An 18,735-nucleotide genomic window follows, 5' to 3' on the forward strand; every position below is an offset into this window, starting at 1 on the left:
ATCTAGCTTCTGAACCCACTGGGTCTATTTTTCAGTGTAGGGCCTACGCGACAAGCCGTAAGAGAGCGTGACACCTGAGGATTGCGATACGACGAGAGATACACACACGCGATAGGCCTACATTTTGCGCCCACTCATTAGCATTACACATAATCATGTCACGCTAGGGAAAAACGGACGGAAGAAAGACTTATATTTGGTAATGTGTAGGTATAGAACGTTGCGTGGTGAAATAATCGCGCCCCGTTAGTAATGGTATAAAAAAAACAAGTACCACTTATATTGATGGAACACTTTCCCTTCATGCTCTAACACTACTTTCGGCGAACTTTTTTTTTTTTATTTTCCTTTTCGCAATTACCTAACTGAAATCGTGTTATTACGGCGTGATTTCACATATTTCTAATGCATAATTATCTTGGCCTATATTTTAGAGAAAATTGGACAGTTCTGCAGGATACCCTGTATTTCCTACTCTCTATTCGCCCCAAAGACTCTTCTCTTCTTCTTCTCTTTTTTTTTTTTTTTTTTTTTTTTGGGGGGGGGGGTTACAGTGACATTATTATGACGCTCCTCCCCCTCCCGCGATCCCTGAATTGTGCATTTAAAATAATAATGATAATGATAATAATAATAATGAGTGATAACAGGCCTACATTATAATGTCATAGCTGAGCATAGGCGCCTATATTCCCGATGTCAAGTAGAACCCCAGACATGACAATGATATACCAACCTTGCGCTCACATGTAGTAGTAATTGTCCCTTGCCTAAAGTATAAGAATATCTACCGCAATTATCCTGCATGTCAAGATGATGAAAAATAAGTGTGACCTACTGAGTGAACTAATGCAATAATGAACTCAGCAATGTCAGTGACCTTTTGACCATAAAAGATAGAACACGTTGAGGGCAGCACCACGAAAATCAACAGGAGTACTTCATTGATCATCTCTTCAGGAGTATACAGTCGCTTTGAAGTCACTGCGCCGCCATCTTAATCAAACAGCTCGACATCACGTACGTGATCACGTGATCTATACAATAACTTAGTAGTACAATGTGGGTGTGTCTTGGCACCTGGTACACTTGTATGAAAGAACCCGATGCGGCGGCTGAATTTTGTTTGTAGGGCCATTCTCCGATAAAGCGTGCAATTACCGTTGTAGAAATGACAAAAAATCAACATCAGAGATTTCATTTATTTTTCATCATTTCAGAAACTTCAATCCCTTAGGAATACAAAACAATCAATGGGTGATTTTTGAGAGCCCATACTTTTCCTAGAAACATTTCCAAACGTAGAGTCCTTTTTTTGCATAATCACTATTATTAAAACCAAATATCAGATACGTTACCAGAGGTAGCATCACAAAACTGTTGATTGTCTGCTTATTTCTTGCTTTAAAATGGCAATGATAATGAAAAACTACAAGCTTAAACATCTACAAGCATCGTGGAAACATTTTGGAGTCAGCTTTGATCTAATCTGTAATAAGAATGATCGTAATCTATAAAATGAAGGCTAAATAAAAATCAAGAACATGTACATATTTCGGCTTGAAATATGTTTCCCTAATCTAACTTTTTACCTGCATTTGAATTACAACAATAATCTCATTTATTATGTATGCAACTTTATGAACAAGTATTATACCTCTCATAAATAGCAAATGCCAGGTAACATCTCTGTCAGATTAAATACATTTCGGATCGAAAGAAGAACGGTGTGTGGTAACGTATCTGACGCATCAGACGTTCCGTTAGTATACAATTTTAAACCCAACACCAATCATGCCAATATATTCATTTTAACGTGTAAGAACATCACAATATGATTATTTTCGTTAAAACCCGCACTTCTAAACGTAAAAAAAAATGTTCTCGTCATCGATGGAAGATTAGATCATTCTTCAATAAAACTTTTGAGATGTACGTAAAATATGAGCCAAGCAGGCACAATTCCACAATGCTTCTTTTCTGATATAGTTCCGAAATTTTGTTATTATGATACACGGAAGACGGTAAGAATGAAATTGGAAAAGATATAAGCAAGTGATAAATGTAAATTCAAATTCCTTTGTTCCTGTCTGTAATAAATTAGGTCTGAAGAACCAATAAGCGATGGTAACGTATCTGACAAAGTATTTATGTTTATTGACATAATAAACTACCAATTTACATCAAACCCCGATCACTCAAACATATGATTTAAAAACCTGATGCAAAACGTTAGAAATTGTTAAACTCAAATCCTATCGATATTTTCAGAACATAAACCTGCAACGAAGGGAGTGATCTTGACTTTAACCATAATACTAACCCCATTTTATGTAAATAAGATGCAACATTATAATGAAAGGTAATAATGAAAGGTAGACCGTTCATGTAGTTGCGTTTGCTGTGAAGTTGAAAAAAGAAAAAGTGGGTACCAAAACTCAGCCTCTAAAGTCTTTCTATGTTATTGTGGAACATAACACGCACACAGGCACACACACAAACACAACAAAGCAGAAAGAAAATGAATTTGTAACATGTCTGACGGCACTTTTTGTAAATGCCACAATAAGTGATAGTACATTTCTGGTTTAGATGAGTATAAGTTTTAACCTTTTGCAAGATAATCGAAATCCACTTACACGAAATACTTTACAGCATATAACTCTATGAAGAATTAAGCATTTACTTCATGAAAACGGCAACGAAGTGACTGAGATGTCCAAAATAAAGTACAAGAAAGATGTCCAAATAAAAGGAGATGAGCCACCACATTTTGTTTGAGACTTATTCTTTTACTTTATATTGGACATGTCGGCCACTTCAAAACCGATTTTCTTCAAATAAACTCCTAATTCCTCTTAGAACTATCCTTTTAGCAAGTCATAACAAGAGAGCCCGTTGTAAACCGGTTAAATCCGCGCGCAAAAGCGCGGCGCGGATAACCTTTTATTTTGTTGGTAACGTATCTGACACTTTTGATGGTAACGTATCTGACGTGCCGTTACCGTTCTCATACTATTATCTACTAAAATATTCATTTTCTCAAAAAAATTTTGTTGTGTGATTAATCATTGCCTTAAGTATTCAAAAGTATCTGAGCTTCGTTTTTATTTACAGCATACTTTTTTCTAAATCAATCAAATTTTAAGTAACGTATCTGATGTCAGCTTATCGTAACATGAGGCTTCCGCGGCTTCGGATCAGTATATTTATTTTGTAACAAGAGATTCAATGAATAATCATGGCTCCATGTATGCGTTAGGTTGACTTTGTTTAACACATGAAATTACACTGCCATGCGGCATTTCTTTGATCTTCTCTCAAGAGTCAGAAAAAAGGGTAACGTATCTGACTGCGATTTGGCGACATGATATAAATTATCTCTTAGAAAAATATCAAAACATCATATTGTTATGTAATATCATTTTTCATTCAGGCACTCGAGGGGCAATGTAATGAGGTACAAAAGATTTGATCTGAATGATATGTTAACAAGTAACAACTTGTTATATGAACACTTCCTGTCCTGGCGACATGGGGTTTTTAGGGTTACATCAAACTTCGGATCGTATTTCTAATATTATCCCGGACGTCACAATAGCTTTATTGGTATTTATTTTACAGGTCCAACCTCTCAGATGAATTTAAGCAAAAAAATTGATTTCTGAGGGACAAAATATCGATTTAAACTGTATAAACATGCTGGCGACACGAAAATCGCAGTTTTGCACGCTTTATCGGAGAATGGCCCTGTAGGCCTATAGCATGGATGGGGCAATGAGAATCCAGATCCCTCCTACTACTGTATATCAAAGCGATCAAAGCATCAAACAAACAAGCAGAATCTTATTAAACGAAATGTCAACAATTATCCTTCACAAAACACCATGAGTATGGCGCACCCACCACTATTACTGAGATGGGGACCTTTGGGGCTGTAAAAGGTGGAAATCATATACGGGCAGCATGGCCAGACAAAATGATGATGATAATAATAATGTTAGCATTACTAAATTATAACAATAATGATGATAATATAATAATGATAATAATAATAATAATAATAATAATAATAATAATAATAATAATAATAATAATAAAAATAATAATAATAATAATAATAATAATAATAATAATAATAATAATAATAATAACAATAATAATAATGATAATAATAATAATGATAATAATAATAATAATAACAATAATAACAATAATGATAATGAAAAGTGGGGTCTTCATAAACACTTCGCCATGATGAAGGGCTGGCCGGCAGCATGAGTTTTGAAGAAAAAAAAAAGAATGTCAAGAAAAATAATGTGAATGATGAAGAGCACACAAATTAATGCAATAAAAAAAATAAGACGATGGCTTCCTTTGATGATTGAAGCAGAACATTCGCGCGGTGGAGCATGCTTAAGAAAATGAATGCAGGTCAAGTAGGTTAGATCTATACAATTGAACGGAACCCGTTCAATGAATACGGCCAGTAGAGCTTTTAACAGGCCTCCAGATAATAAGACCTGAAAATCAACTACACTGCATTTGCATTGAGATTGAGCAAGCGAGGGCGCTATACCACCGAAAGTTACAGGCGCTTGGATTTTTCATATTCAAACACTTTCATCAAATTTCACGGATTTGATTAAATCAGTTAATAAAACTGCCCAGACTATTTTACATTATTATGGCCTTTACTGATCGCTATAAAAGGCGGAACATGGGGGCAGCATCAATGAAGGATAACTTGCACCATAATGCACCTCCATAATCATAATATAGGAAATGATACGATCGAGTTTTGAAGAAAATTGATTTGGAAGATGTTCATGACAGAATCGCTGCCTATATACACATAGAACACAATGTACAGCTAATTTGGCATTTGGCAGTAATTATTATTGTGTTACTAGTAGTAAATAGTCGTTGTGTGCGCTCTAGGGAGGATAAAAATCCAATTAAAAACGTTCAGAATCTGAACTATTATCATTATTCTATATAACCAGTGAGCGATCTCGCGCCTTTCTAACTGGCGGTTCGACTTTTTTCTATTGATAACGAGCTTCATGGTAAACTGTAGGAAAGCACTAATTGGCCCAGACCAGCAGTTAATTTCCACGTTACAACAATCCATTTTCATGTATATCACCTGCATCATAAAAGTAATTCCTTGACCATCACACATCTGCACCCACTGCACAGCCGACCAATTATCTGCTTCTGCCGTATATTTTCAGGGTAATCATGTCCCAGGTCGAAAAACCAGTTGGCAACTGGTACTGGCAACTGGTACTGGTACCAGTTGATTCCAGTTAAGGCAACTGGTTTCAATATGGAAATTGGAATGAGTGACTAGAAATCAACTGGTATCAACTGGTATTCATTCAACTGGTATCAACTGGTATTCGTCCAACTTGAATCAACTGGTACCAGTTGTCAACTGGTATCAACTGGAATCAACTGGGATCCAGTTGACAAAATTAATTTGGTGTTGAATTATTTGGTGTATGGGTGTTTGGTGTATGTCAGGACATTGTTAATATGTTACCTAACATAATCCTACAGCTAGTCTTAAAGCCTATACCTACAACTACATTTAGGCTTAGCCTACATCCTAGACCTAGTTAGTACCAGGAATATTTCATTCGTATATATAGGGCTATATAGCTGTAATGATTTAAGACATGGTTACCAAGTAGATTAAACTTTTATCATAAAATATGAAAATACCTCATCAGAGGTACAAGTTAAAATTGTGAATATCACGGGAATAATACTAGATGAAATTCTAATGCATTTCAGACATTTTTGAGTTTATTCAAATCATTAAAAAAATTAATTTAACAATATTTTCTCATTTTCACGAAGATAATTTGAATAGCTTATGAATATTCACGAGCAAAAGAACCAGTAAAAACCAATAGAAACCAACTGGTATCAACTGGTATTAGAATTTCAATGATTTAGTGGGTGTGAATATGGAATGAAGTTATAAGCAAGTCCAGTCTGTTACATGGGTATCAAATTGTGTAAACTAATTTGCACACACACCGAAACACACACACGTGCGTACACACGCACACACACACGCACACACGCACAAACTGGTTAAAATACAGTCTGTCAGTTGAAGTGTCAACTGATCTTAATTGGTTCCAGTTTCATTTAGTTGAAATCATTTAAGAGTCCAAGTTCAATTATGTCAAATATTTTGTTTAATTGTGTTTTTTTACTTTTTAATTTAATGTTTTAACTAAGTTTTGTTAACCTTTTAATTCAGTTTTAATTGATGAATTAATCGAATTCAAAAAGTAGACCAGCTTGTGTCAACTGGTACACAATGAGATATGAACTGGTATCAACTGTACCAGTAGACTTGTACTGGTTTCAACTGGTAAGCAGTGCAATTTCAACTGGTATAAAACTGGTACAATCAAGACTTCAACTGGTACCAGTAGACTAATTGTGCTGGTTTCAACTGGTAAGCAGTGCAACTTCAACTGGTATAAACTGATACCAGTAAGACTTCAAGTGGTACCAGTAGACTTGTACTGGTTCCAACTGGTAAGCAGTGCAGCTTCAACTGGTATAAACTGACCAGTTAGACTTCAACTGGTAACAGTATACTTGTACTGGTTTCAACTGGTAAGCAGTGCAACTTCAATTGGTATAAACTGGTACCAGTAAGACTTCAACTGGTAAGCTGTGCAACTTCAACTGGTATAAACTGGTACCAGTAAGACTTCAACTGGTACCAGTAGACTTGTACTGGTTTCAACTGGTAGCCAGTGCAACTTCAACTGGTATAAACTGGTACCAGTATGATTAAACTGGTATCAACTGGTACCAGTACATCTTCAACTGGTATCAACTGGAATTGCGTATTTTGTTACTGGAAACTTGGAGTTACCTTCTGATTTCAACTGGTACCAGTTGAAACCAGTTAAGACCAGTTAAAACCAGTAAAGACCAGTTAAAAATGCTTACTGGTTTCTACTGGTTTTTCGACCTGGGGTGCAGCGCAATGGCTCCTGTGAGGGTCGCAAAGGCAAGGCTGTCATCTGGCGTTCATAGTGGACCCTACCAATGATAAAAAATAATAATATTTCAGAAAATAAAGTGAACAAAAATGACAATCCTGGATCCAGAATAATTCATACGGCGGTCCGGATTACATCCAAATTCAAGTGAATTATTTCATTATGTTGTTAACTTTCCTTTAAAAAAAATTGTATGCAATCGGTTAAAGGGATGGTAAATAGTTTTGTTTGAGATGGGGGATTCATATTTTAACTGCTTGCGAGATCAATATACGGCACTGGTTTGTTTACAAGCAGAGCGCCACTATTACAAAACATTGAAAGGTTTGAATTAAAAGCGGCAGTGGGCTCGGCCCAGCCCCGCACTGTAAACGGGGTCTATGACGTGGATCATAATGTAGCGTGGTCGCGATCCTGTATATACACTGCAGGTGTATCCAGTGATGGGGGCATTACTTCTGATTGTCCAATTTTCCTCAGATTTGTACTTCTGAATGTTTTACTAACATTCACTGCTTTCACTCAATAAAAAGTTATAACTCATATCTGGGTTTTGTTCCCCGCTATGAACCGTACCGTCCTCCGGGGCAAGGGCCGAAGCCCATAGTATACTACTGTAGTAGCCATTAACTTCACACTATACTGTACTCGTTTTGTCTTCAATTTCTTCTTTGGAGAAATATCACGTCGATGGCTTCATACAACGAGAACACCTCAACTGCATGCTTGGCTTGTTATCATTATTATCAATACAATACGTTTTTTCACAACGCAGAGCGAGTTGGTGCTTGCGCACTATGCACCTGTACCAGTACATTTGGTATGTTCTTTCTTCCTGTCTCCCTTTGCCTTGTGTACCTTGTGTGCACGTGAGTGGAGAGAGGCAGAGTGCCGGGTGTCGTCTGCTATGTACGGTGAGGAACCGTGTATAGCTGACGCACACACTCCTACGTCAACATACGTCACGGCGACGCGCCGAAAAGGACATCCGGTCTATCTGCCACGACAGACGACAGTGTACTAGTAATCGGATTGTGTATTGCAAGTACATGTACACACTATGTACACATACCATTCCTCGCTTTGCCGTAGCGTGTAGGACGTGTGTATCGGCTTGATCAGCGGAACACTACACACTGCGTGCGGCATTGCAAAACGTTTACGTACTCTGCCATATAGCTCGACGTCGGACGTACGTAACGTGCACAGAATTTAGATCGCAAACGACGCATAGCTCCGACGGCCGGGTAAGTGCCAGTGGTAATGCGTGCATTCCTACAAACTTTTTCCTCCTTGTTTTTTAGTTTACGTGATTGAAATCATTACATGTGACATTCTGAAATATGTGCTGTGAATGTAAAGTTGAGCTTCCTGAATTTAAACTTTCATTCTTGCGGCGAACTTCACAGCTAAAGTGTGATGTAGAGTCTCTCCGTCGAATGATGTGTGTCACTCACCCCATGCAGTAAATCGACGCAGTACATTAACGCAAGGTGTCTTGCCGTGTGGCACCGAGCCGCATGGCTTTTTCAGTCATGTATGTAGTATCTAGAGCAAATGTTCTACTATCAGCACTTTGACAGGGCTGCCAACATTGGAAACTAGTTGAGAGTGGGCCTCCCATAGGCCAATGCTATAATTTAGGAGTCAAAATGAGTGAGAGCAATAGAAGTGCATGCAAATGAAATAAAGTTTTAGTGTGAGAAAGGACCAAAATGAGTGAGTCTCACTCTCATTGAGTGAGAGTTGGCAGCCCTGCTTTGACTGTGAGACCGTCGCAATGCCTAACTTATACCAAACAAAAGGGGTACCGGTATGACCATGTAGTCGGAGTGCGTTTCGAACATTTGATTGTGTTACTTTTTCTTTTCTTAATCTTGTAAACTAAAGGACATTACAGGTGGAAGCATACCTGCATAACGTTAGAGGGTTCTAGGATAATAATAGGAGTGTGTTCTCACCCCCCCCCCCCCAACACACACACATCTGTAGCTGGGCAAGATGTCCATATCAACGAAGAGAATTGGGTCTCAAGACAACAATGACGTCCCAACCTTGCCTGGCCCGACGGATCAGGACGAGCAGACGGCAGCATCACCAGTAGATGGGAAGGAAGAGATTAAAAAAAGTACTGATCCCAAGAGCAACAGCGGGCCTGACGTCCCAACCTTGCCTGGCCTGACGGATCAGGACGAGCAGACGGCAGCATCACCAGCAGATGGGAAGAAAGGGATTAAAAACAGTACCGATCCCAAGACCGGCAAGAGCAACAGCGGGGCTGGCAGAGTAACCAGGAGGAGAACAGGACCAAAGGCAACTTTCCCGTGGACTGACACCCAGGAAGAGGACCTGGTTGTTTGGTGGCAGAGACACACTGTTCTGTACAACAATCTGGGTGCTGGTTTCTTTGACAAGAAGAGGAAGGATAAGTTGTTTGCAAATAAGGCGAAGGAAATAGGAAGTGGTTGTACTGGTAAGTTTTTATAATATACAATGTATTTTATTTACTTGGTATATATATTTTATATTTTTATGTAGATATGATGGTCTTTCTGCTGGCATAATGTCAAACTTTAGAAATTATGCTGTACAGATCGATCGTCTTATTGCAATATCATGATTATGATTCCATGCAAATTGCTGGGGTGTAGCTGGGGAAAGAAGATTTTTAAAAAAATAAGAGCAAGGAAAAAAATATTAATACACATATTAATGCCCAATTCCATCAACCTACTTTTCCATGTTCACTGTCTGTAGGCCTATTTAGTATAAAAAAAAAAAATAATAATAATAATAGTAATAATAATAATAATAAATAAAAATAAAATAAAATAATGATAATAATAATAATAATAAAATAAATAAATAAAAAATAATGACAAATAAGAAGTAAAAATATAGATCTTTTCAGTGCGGACTGCCCCGTGGTATTTTCAACCTTCGAGACCAAAAACATGAAGGACTGGTCTGGGGTCTTTATCAGTGAGATGTTTTTTCAGTAAAATGCACCACAAGTGTACTGCCCTACTTTGGCAAAAAGAAGCAAGTGACAACGAGTACAAATGCTATGTAAATGAAGAAACAATGTTTTTGGGTAGGCCCTTTAACATGGAAATTTGTGATAAGAAATAATGTCGGTATTCTTTCAAATCATTTGGTGATGCATTTATAACAATTTGAAGAATTTTGATATTCTGATAGAAACTCATTATTAGGTAACTTGCTTCCTTTTGCCAAAGTACCAGGCATTACATGTTTGTAATAGTTTGTTCATCTTTCAGCTGCATTGACGACTCTGTCTTGCATTGAATATATCCCAATCTGAATGAATAGGTTTAGAGTACACTCGACTGATAATATGTTTACTGTTATTTGTGCTGGTTTGGGGTTTCTGTTTGTTTGTTTGTTTGTCTGTTTGTTTTTGTTTGCTCTGTGCTAGATAAATGTGAAAAGTTTTGTCTATTATAAAATACATATTGGATGTTCAATGATTTAATTGTAACAAACATTTTTCCTTAAAGAGTAAGCTAATTATCATATAGGTATCTTCTATTAATTTTATTTTTTTTTTTGCTGATTTGAAATTCCCTTAAATCATCTATTTAATCAAATGATATAACTGTTATATATTTGCTAAAGTTATATTTCATGATAACAGATATAATTTACTGTCTAATGTATTTAGTCATTTTTGTGATAATAATTTCCTTTTTGCTCAGATTATAGAATATACATTACAATATATACACTGTATGCTTCAAGTATAAAATTTCATTTCTTTCTAATGTCACTTTAGCTAAAGATGTGCAGACACATCTTCGTAGCTTGCGGACCAAACTAAACCATATCCTGAAACATCCCACTCATGGAAAGTGGCGGGAACCCAAAACACCACGAGAAAAATGGGTGTGGGACCGTCTGCATTTCATCCGACCATTCATCTCTCACAGAGATAAAAATCAGAGTACAAAGGTTAGTATAAAGATGTACAGAGGTTGAGATGGATTGAGAATACTTACAGATGTACAATGTAGATATTTGCTTTTTCCTGCTTTAAGAAAAGATAAATAATTCATAGACATGATAACAAGGATCTCAATTCAAGACTACTTGTGATATTTAAGAGCTGCCAAGTCTACGTAATTCTGCTTGAGGCTCCCTGAAATGCCCATGCCATGACAACAAGATATTATGGAACACATCCTTTGTTCAACCATTAATTTCACACATTGATAGACAATGTTTTACCCCCATTCCACAAAGATTTTTTTTTTCTCATCGGCCACTCAATTGGAAACAGAGATTGTTGCTTCTGGCCACCCACCGAAGTGTATCGGATCGCAGTCTGATGAATCCAACTTGGTTGGTAAATATTCAGGTGAATGTCAGACATGTTGCATCTAATCCTGATCGGACGATCTTGCCTCGTCGGATCACCTCCTGACATGTCTAACACTGACCAGATAGTTGACCAACACAAGTTGGACCCATTAAGCTGCATTTCTAATACACTTGGGTGGGTGGCCGGAAGCGATAAACTTAGCTTCCGATGCATGAATAATGAGATAAAATCTCTGTGGAATGGGGGTATAATACAGGTATCTCACTGACTGCTCTGTGGAGTGTCCCTGAGTTTGATGTATGAATGGTGACAGTTCTGATATCGTTTAGTTATGAACAGTTTATTAAGTTTATGCTTACATTGTTTTTCCTTCTTAATGACACATTCTTTTCTCCTACAATGAAATGAAAAATCACAAGATTCAAAGTTTAAAAAAAAAAACATACGTCTTCAGATGCATGGAGCAAGATTGATTCACTCACTTACTTGCTAAGGAAGTCATAACATTCACAGGGCTGTCAACATTTACCAATCACAGTCAGGGACGGGGTCTTGTGTACATACTTGTATGTACAGCTCTAGTGGACTTCCTTGGGACTGGCACGTTTCTTTTATTATATCGAAATTTCATTGTAACCAAATGGATAAGCAATATTGAGAGCGGATAATGTTGCAGCCTCAATTTTTACTTTGTTGTAAATGGGATTTCATTATTTATAACCATGTTCATTTTAACAATAGTGCACTGTATCCCAAAATGATTACCATATCAGTGAGATTCATAAGTTCTCTTTATTCCCACACATGAAGAGATATGGAATCAGGAAGCCTCCTGCAGACTCATGGAGACTTTAATAGGAGATCAGGGGGGCATTTGATGAAGCCTTTTTGTCGGATATTTTTCTGACAAACTGTTACAAGCTACTGAAATCCTTGCATCTGACTGGCTGGGAGCAAATTTGTACGACAACTATATCAGACAAAATGCTTCATGAAATGCCCCCCAGGTCAGTCAGAAAATTGCTTGTATCAATGCAAACATAATTTCTGTGTAAGCAAACCCTATTTATTATATCGCAATCATGTATATTCCAGAAGAACAAAGGCAGCTCGGAAGAGGACTCCCAATCGGAAATAAACGAGGATGCCATCGCCATGGATGCACTCCCAGACAGCGACAATGAGGGTGAGTCGATGTCAAGCAACCTGGACAACTCAACTTCCTCGATGCCCAAGCTCCAGCCAGAGTCCCGCAGGAAAAGGAATAAGGGTGCTGCTCAGCAAAACAGCCCAGCCACCAAGCAAGACATTCCAGCCAAGAGGGCCAGGGCGACGGAGGCAGATGAGGAGGAGGTTGATTCCTTCTTGGCTCATCTCCGCTGCACCTTGCTGAGGGTTCCAGCCGATGTGAGGATGGAGATGCAAGCCCACATCCTCGTCATGGTCTACTCCCGCCTCCGGGACGAGATGCAACCGAACGCTCCCTCCGAGTCTTCAGAAAATGGCCAAATGACAGGCAGTACATGACGTGCTTACAAGTACCTATACCACTTGAGAAACTAAAGCTCTAAGTGTGTGGAGCAGTATAGGCCTATAATGCTGATGCAAGAGAAAACTTTTCTCCAAAACAAAGATATTTTAGTTTTATACACATTGTGCTCCACTGAAAATCCTCCATTTTTGCATTATAGAATCAACTCCTGTTGCATAGAGGCCTGGTAAGAGTACCACATTGTACATGTATTATTAACCCATTCCATACTGAATTCTGAAATGCCCGTAGACGGTTAATACACAGGTCATGAGGTTCCCTAATACAGAACAAGTTAAACTTGAAATACATGTGTAATTGTAAATGCCACTGAGACTGAATAAATGTTTTTCATTTCATGATGTCAACATGAAAAATAAAAAGGGAAACAAATCAACAAAATGTTCTGCAGCAGGGCACCAAGAGACTCCAACATTAAATCGATGCATCCTGAAATTTCCTGTGATGTAAGAAATCACTTCAAGTTAATAGAGTTAGTGCTTCTTTAAATATAACATTAAATCACATTCAAGTTTTGCCCAGTCTGAATGTTAATCAGTGATTACTTTGTTTTGCAAATGGAACATTAAAACAGAATCTTGCTTAATTATTCAGTTGGCATAATAGAACCCAGTGTGTGACACACCATGTTCATCACTGTGTACACACATGTACAAAGAGTTACTGTAAAAGTAGATAATATATGCTCGCAGTGTGGACATTTTTGTGGCATAAAATTCAGGCGGCATAAAAAAAAGTGTGAAAGTAAAATCACACAAGTTTTTTGCTTGTTAGATTAATATTATTTTACAGTTTGATCGTGCAGAAATGAAAACACAAGAAATTCATCTTACCCAGGCTGAGGATGAACAATTACTGGTGCAAAAAAAAAGTCCACTCTTTGCACTAATGGGTAGCTGATTTCTGTGATGCATAATTGGAAAAATTTAGTTCATGCTGAAACTTTTTATAGACAGGTCCCGTGTTAGGTTACTTGGGTTTGTCAAGTGGACATTTCAACAGTATAAACAATCACTTAGACTATGGCTAATACTCAACAAAATATTATGATTCATAGTGAAGCTCAAGACAACCAATTCCATGCTTATTTTCAGTCTTTATTTACAACATGTTGCTGTACAATTGTTGCTGTTATTTTTTCCTGCATGATTACAATTCAAAATTGCAACTGGGGAAAAATGCAAAGCACATCACGTAGATGTACTCTGTTTGTATGCATGTATGTACAAAAAGCCAGGAAACATCTGCTTGTTTATAAAATTAATTACTTTTTATGGTACAATTATGTACGCTGTATTTGAATTTGCTGGCAACAAAATGCGTGTTTGGAGAGGTACAACAGGGCCACATGATAAATGGTTTGTAACCTGTTCTATTGGTAGAACCTCCTTTACAAGTATCATCATGGGTGTGAGAGTGTGTGTGTGTGTACGCTGCTGTTTATATACATTAAATGTGTGTGTGTGTGTGTGTGTGTGTTGTGTTGTGTAAGAATGCAGCAGGTGTCTTGAGAATTATATATTATTTGGGCACTCATTTGAAGAAGATGAAAAGAAAAAAAAATGTACCTGTAGATAAATCTAAGTTAAAGAATGCATAACAAGATACATTCTACAAATACATCAGAATTAAAGGGAACATGTCAACTCTTGGATACATACAAATGCTGTATTATTTACTAGATATTAAAGAGTATCTAAAAGAGTATCTTTAGCCTGAAAATAAAATTAAGAATGAATTAAACAAAAAAATTACATTAAAAAACACAAACACAGAAAGGTTGTAAATACAGTATATCCCATGCTTTCTGGTGATGATAGAAATACAACACCGATTCAGGTCTGCTGTCACAGAACTCCTCCAGTTCTGTGGATGCTTACTCGGTGTGTGTGCACTGAGGCTGTCATGGAACCATACCAAGCTTACTGAATATTCAATGAAGGTACATTTTACAATTTAAGTGCACTTAATACCATCTGTTAGTTTCTTATCCCAAGGCAGTGCTCTCATTAGCAATATTATTCATATCTTTGTGAAGACAATTCACACTGAATAGGTGGTACATGTACTACACTTGTAAGGTGTTGAATTCATACAGTAGGCGTTTTCACATCAGCTCGATAAAAATCCAAGCTCGAAATATTTTCTGTGATTGCGAATTAAAGCGCTATTTCATTGCTTATTCACATCAGCCCGAAGAGGGGGTAGCCCGAATAGTTAGAAATTTTAAAATAGCTAATTCGACAGCTGAGTATGTGCAAACAGCATCAGTAATGTGTGTGCCCTCTCATAAATTCCTCATGATTTGTGTGCAGTGTGTCTCGATTGATCGGGTCACACACGCTAGGCATGATGGGATCCATCGCGCTAATTTCTCGAGTCGTTTTCACATTATCAAATAGCGCGCTACTATCCCATTATTTCAGAAATTTCCCGAGTTGGAGTCGAGAAATTTTCTCGATCAGAGCGATACAATTAGCGCGCTAATTTGTGTTCACATTATCAAATAGCGCGCTATTTCGCTATCGGGAAAATTTCCCAAGTCAGAAAATAGCGCGCTATTTCAAAACATCGGGCTGATGTCAAAACGCCTAATGCTATCTCCTGTCAAACCATTGGGCACTAATAAACTCAAAGTTGTGACAATATTGCCATTAATTGCTACAAGTGCTTGAAAGAAACGATACACTTAATCTTTAATGACTGGGTTAAGCACATAGCTTTCAGGGCATTATTTGGAAAGTGAAAACACTAAATAACAAGGGCTGTCATTATTATCCTCAATTTCAAAATCCATACTGACACTTTATTGCATCGTTTCACAAGGGATTTACTATTCACTTTCCTTGTTTAATGTTGATACAAATACTACACTGTATTTTGAAAAATAAAGATATCAATATTTTCTCAAAATAAGTTTTTATGCCTCCGCCACGAAGTGGTGCCGCAGGCATTATGTTTTCAGGTTGTCCGTCCGTACATATGTCCGCTTTCGTTTACGCGATAACTTGAGTAATATTGACTGGAATTTTACCAAACTTGGTCCAAGTATAAAGTATGATGGGGCAATTACTTGATTAGATTTTGGGTGAAATCGGCCAAAGGTCAAAGGTCAAATCATGAAATTCTATCCGTTTACGCGATAAATCAAGACTGGTAAATTTCGCCAAACTTTGTCGGAGGATGATGTATGATGGGACAATTACTTGATTAGTTTTTAGTGAAATCGGACAGAGGTCAAAGGTCAAAGATCAAGGTCAAATCCTAAAATTTATCTTTTTACGTGATGACTCAAAACTGGATGAAGCAGCTTTCACCAAACTTGGTCCAAGGATGATGTATGATGGGGCAATTAGTTGAGTAGATTTTAGTGACATTGGTAAGAGGTCAAAGGTCAAAAGGTCAAGGTCAAATGCTAACAAGGAAAAGTAGAAATTACGCGGTGCGTAATATATGTCCCCGCCGGAAGTAGCATTTAGTAGCAAAATGTACAATATAGGTAAAAAGATCAAGGTCAAAGGTCAAAGAAGTCAAAGGTCAAAATGCTATGTAGAAGTTTTGAAGCCCTCACCTAGTGTCATCACATAAAGCAAACGGAATCGAAATCGGGTTAGAAATGGTGAAGGAGTAGCATTTTGTAGCCAATGTAAAATATAGGTAAAAAATCAAGGTCAAAGGTCAAAGAAGTCAAAGGTCAAAATTCTGTGTAGAATTTTTGAAGCCCTCACCTAGTGCCATCACATAAAGCAAACGGAATCGAAATCGGGTTAGAAATGGCGAAGGAGTAGCATTTGGTAGCAAAATGTACAATACAGGTCAAAAATCAAGGTCAGAGGTCAAAGAAGTCAAAGGTCAAAATTCTGTGTAGAAGTTTTGAAGCCCTCACCTAGTGCCATCACTTAAAGCAAACGGACTTGAAATCGGGTTACAAATGGCGAAGGAGTAGCATTTTGTAGCCAATGTACAATATAGGTCAAAAATCAAGGTCAAAGGTCAAAGAAGTCAAAGGTCAAAATTCTGTGTAGAAGTTTTGAAGCCCTCACCTAGTGCAATCATATAAAGCAAACGGAATCAAAATCGGGTTAGAAATGGCGAAGGAGTAGCATTTTGAAGCAAAATGTACAATATAGGTCAAAGGTCAAGGTCAAAGGTCACAACTGAAATTCTGTATAGAAGTTTCAAAGCTCCCATGTAGTGCTATCATATAAAGCAAACAGAATCAAAATCGGGTTAGAAATGGCGAAGGAGTAGCATTTTGAACATTTTGCTCACACACGGACGCACGGACGGACACACGGACACACACACGTACGGAGCCCGTTTCATAGTCCCCTGCTCGAACTCGTTCGGCGGGGACAAAAATGTTGCTATTTCCCCATATCTATGCAATGCCCGAAGGTATTTTCTTGAAAGTTAGTGTAGACATGTACTACTGTGTAAAGATTCTCCAGAGAGAGTTTCATGTCATAAGGTCAAAGGTCAAAAGGTCAAAGGTTAGGTGAAAATGTTGCAATATCACTTTTCTCACAAATGGTTTGATGTATCTTCATGGAACTTGGTACATACGCATGTACTGACTGGCAGGGATTATCTAGGGAATTTAGGGGTCATGGGTCAATAGTCGGGGTCAAAGGTCAAGGTCAACTCCTCAAAATTTTACTATTTCCCTCATATACTAGTATATGCAATGCTTGCATTATTAGTTTTAAAACTTATTATATCCCTCACAAATTGCTTCTCGTCCTCTGATTGGTCGAGAGCACTGTAAACAACAAAACATAATTCTACCATACAAATCCGCGAAAGACTATACTCCCTAGGGAAAATGGTAAAAACTATACCACGCTGGTGATTTTCGCGCCTTTTTTGCTTCGCGTCGCGACGCGAAATATTTCACGTGTAAATGCTTCCAAAAACCTTGCCTTTTTTTCTTCTTCTTCTTCTTTCATTTGTGGATGATTGACATTTTAACTAACAAATCTGACTCAAGTAGGGTTGACTGTCATTAGAAAGGAGGTAAATGTGTTGGCAATTTGTATCCAGCGATGCTTCTCAGCTAAAACACAAATTCTAAGAGCGCATGGCTCACTCAAAATCAATGAATAGATATTTTTGTTTACTAAAAGAAGGGTCTTATTCAGTAGAGAAAAATGGAACGATCTCGTCATGAAAATAAAATTTAGCTAGTGATAGACAAGACTGCAAAAAAATCAATACACATTTTTTTTTTTTTAATGACCTGTGTCTTCCACTCATAAGAAGAGGTGCCCTAACAGAATAGCATCTGTCAAAAATAAAAGCTATTTGGATGGTTGTTCAGTCCAATATTAACTTCTAAGTTGCGTAGAGACACAGAATAGTGATGACGGCTAAAGAAAGACTGCCATTACATGTACAGTGTATAAAGGAATAAAAGTAAAGCATTAACTCTCAAAAGGATAGGGAGAGAAGACAGAAGCAAGCAAATTTAGTACACATTGTCTTTCAGACACAGCAGACGTGGCAAAAATCTGTACAGAAGTGGGTAAAATAAGTAGAAATATGAAATATGCAAAGTCTGATATCTGCTAAAGTTCACTGTCACAATTTATTATACTTTTTCACAGACCTCCATAACCGTTCACGTAAATTTTAAGAAAATGTGCCAATGAGAATTTAGAATTCCAAAGAAATGATACAAACATTTACTTACTTGTAAGATGCATTCACACTTGTGCATACATTTTCTGATTTTTACATAAAATATTTTTAAAAAGAAGAAGAGAGAATTAGATTCTTGAATGTCAAGAAATGATGAACAG

At 37.4% G+C, this 18,735-nt stretch overlaps 1 protein-coding gene across 1 annotated transcript; it reads left to right on the forward strand.

Moving 5' to 3' along the window:
* Window positions 1–8,275: 8,275 nt before the first annotated feature.
* Window positions 8,276–14,458, forward strand: LOC140243677 (uncharacterized). The gene is made up of 4 exons (XM_072323341.1): window positions 8,276–8,287; window positions 9,033–9,513; window positions 10,837–11,012; window positions 12,478–14,458. Exons 2-4 carry the CDS (start codon window positions 9,042–9,044, stop codon window positions 12,907–12,909), a joined length of 1,080 nt encoding a protein of 359 aa, XP_072179442.1. The 5' UTR covers window positions 8,276–8,287; window positions 9,033–9,041; the 3' UTR covers window positions 12,910–14,458.
* Window positions 14,459–18,735: the final 4,277 nt, after the last annotated feature.

The sequence above is a fragment of the Diadema setosum genome, chromosome 20 (genome assembly GCF_964275005.1).
Source record: "Diadema setosum chromosome 20, eeDiaSeto1, whole genome shotgun sequence".
Classification (NCBI taxonomy): Eukaryota; Metazoa; Echinodermata; class Echinoidea; order Diadematoida; family Diadematidae; genus Diadema; species Diadema setosum.

Bases quoted from the DNA above. Each gene is read 5' to 3' on its own strand.
- LOC140243677 (XM_072323341.1), top strand. From the start codon at position 9,042: ATGTCCATATCAACGAAGAGAATTGGGTCTCAAGACAACAATGACGTC. The intron at 9,514-10,836 runs GTAAGTTTTTAT...ATGTCACTTTAG, and splicing joins AATAGGAAGTGGTTGTACTG to CTAAAGATGTGCAGACACAT. The intron at 11,013-12,477 runs GTTAGTATAAAG...TGTATATTCCAG, and splicing joins ATAAAAATCAGAGTACAAAG to AAGAACAAAGGCAGCTCGGA.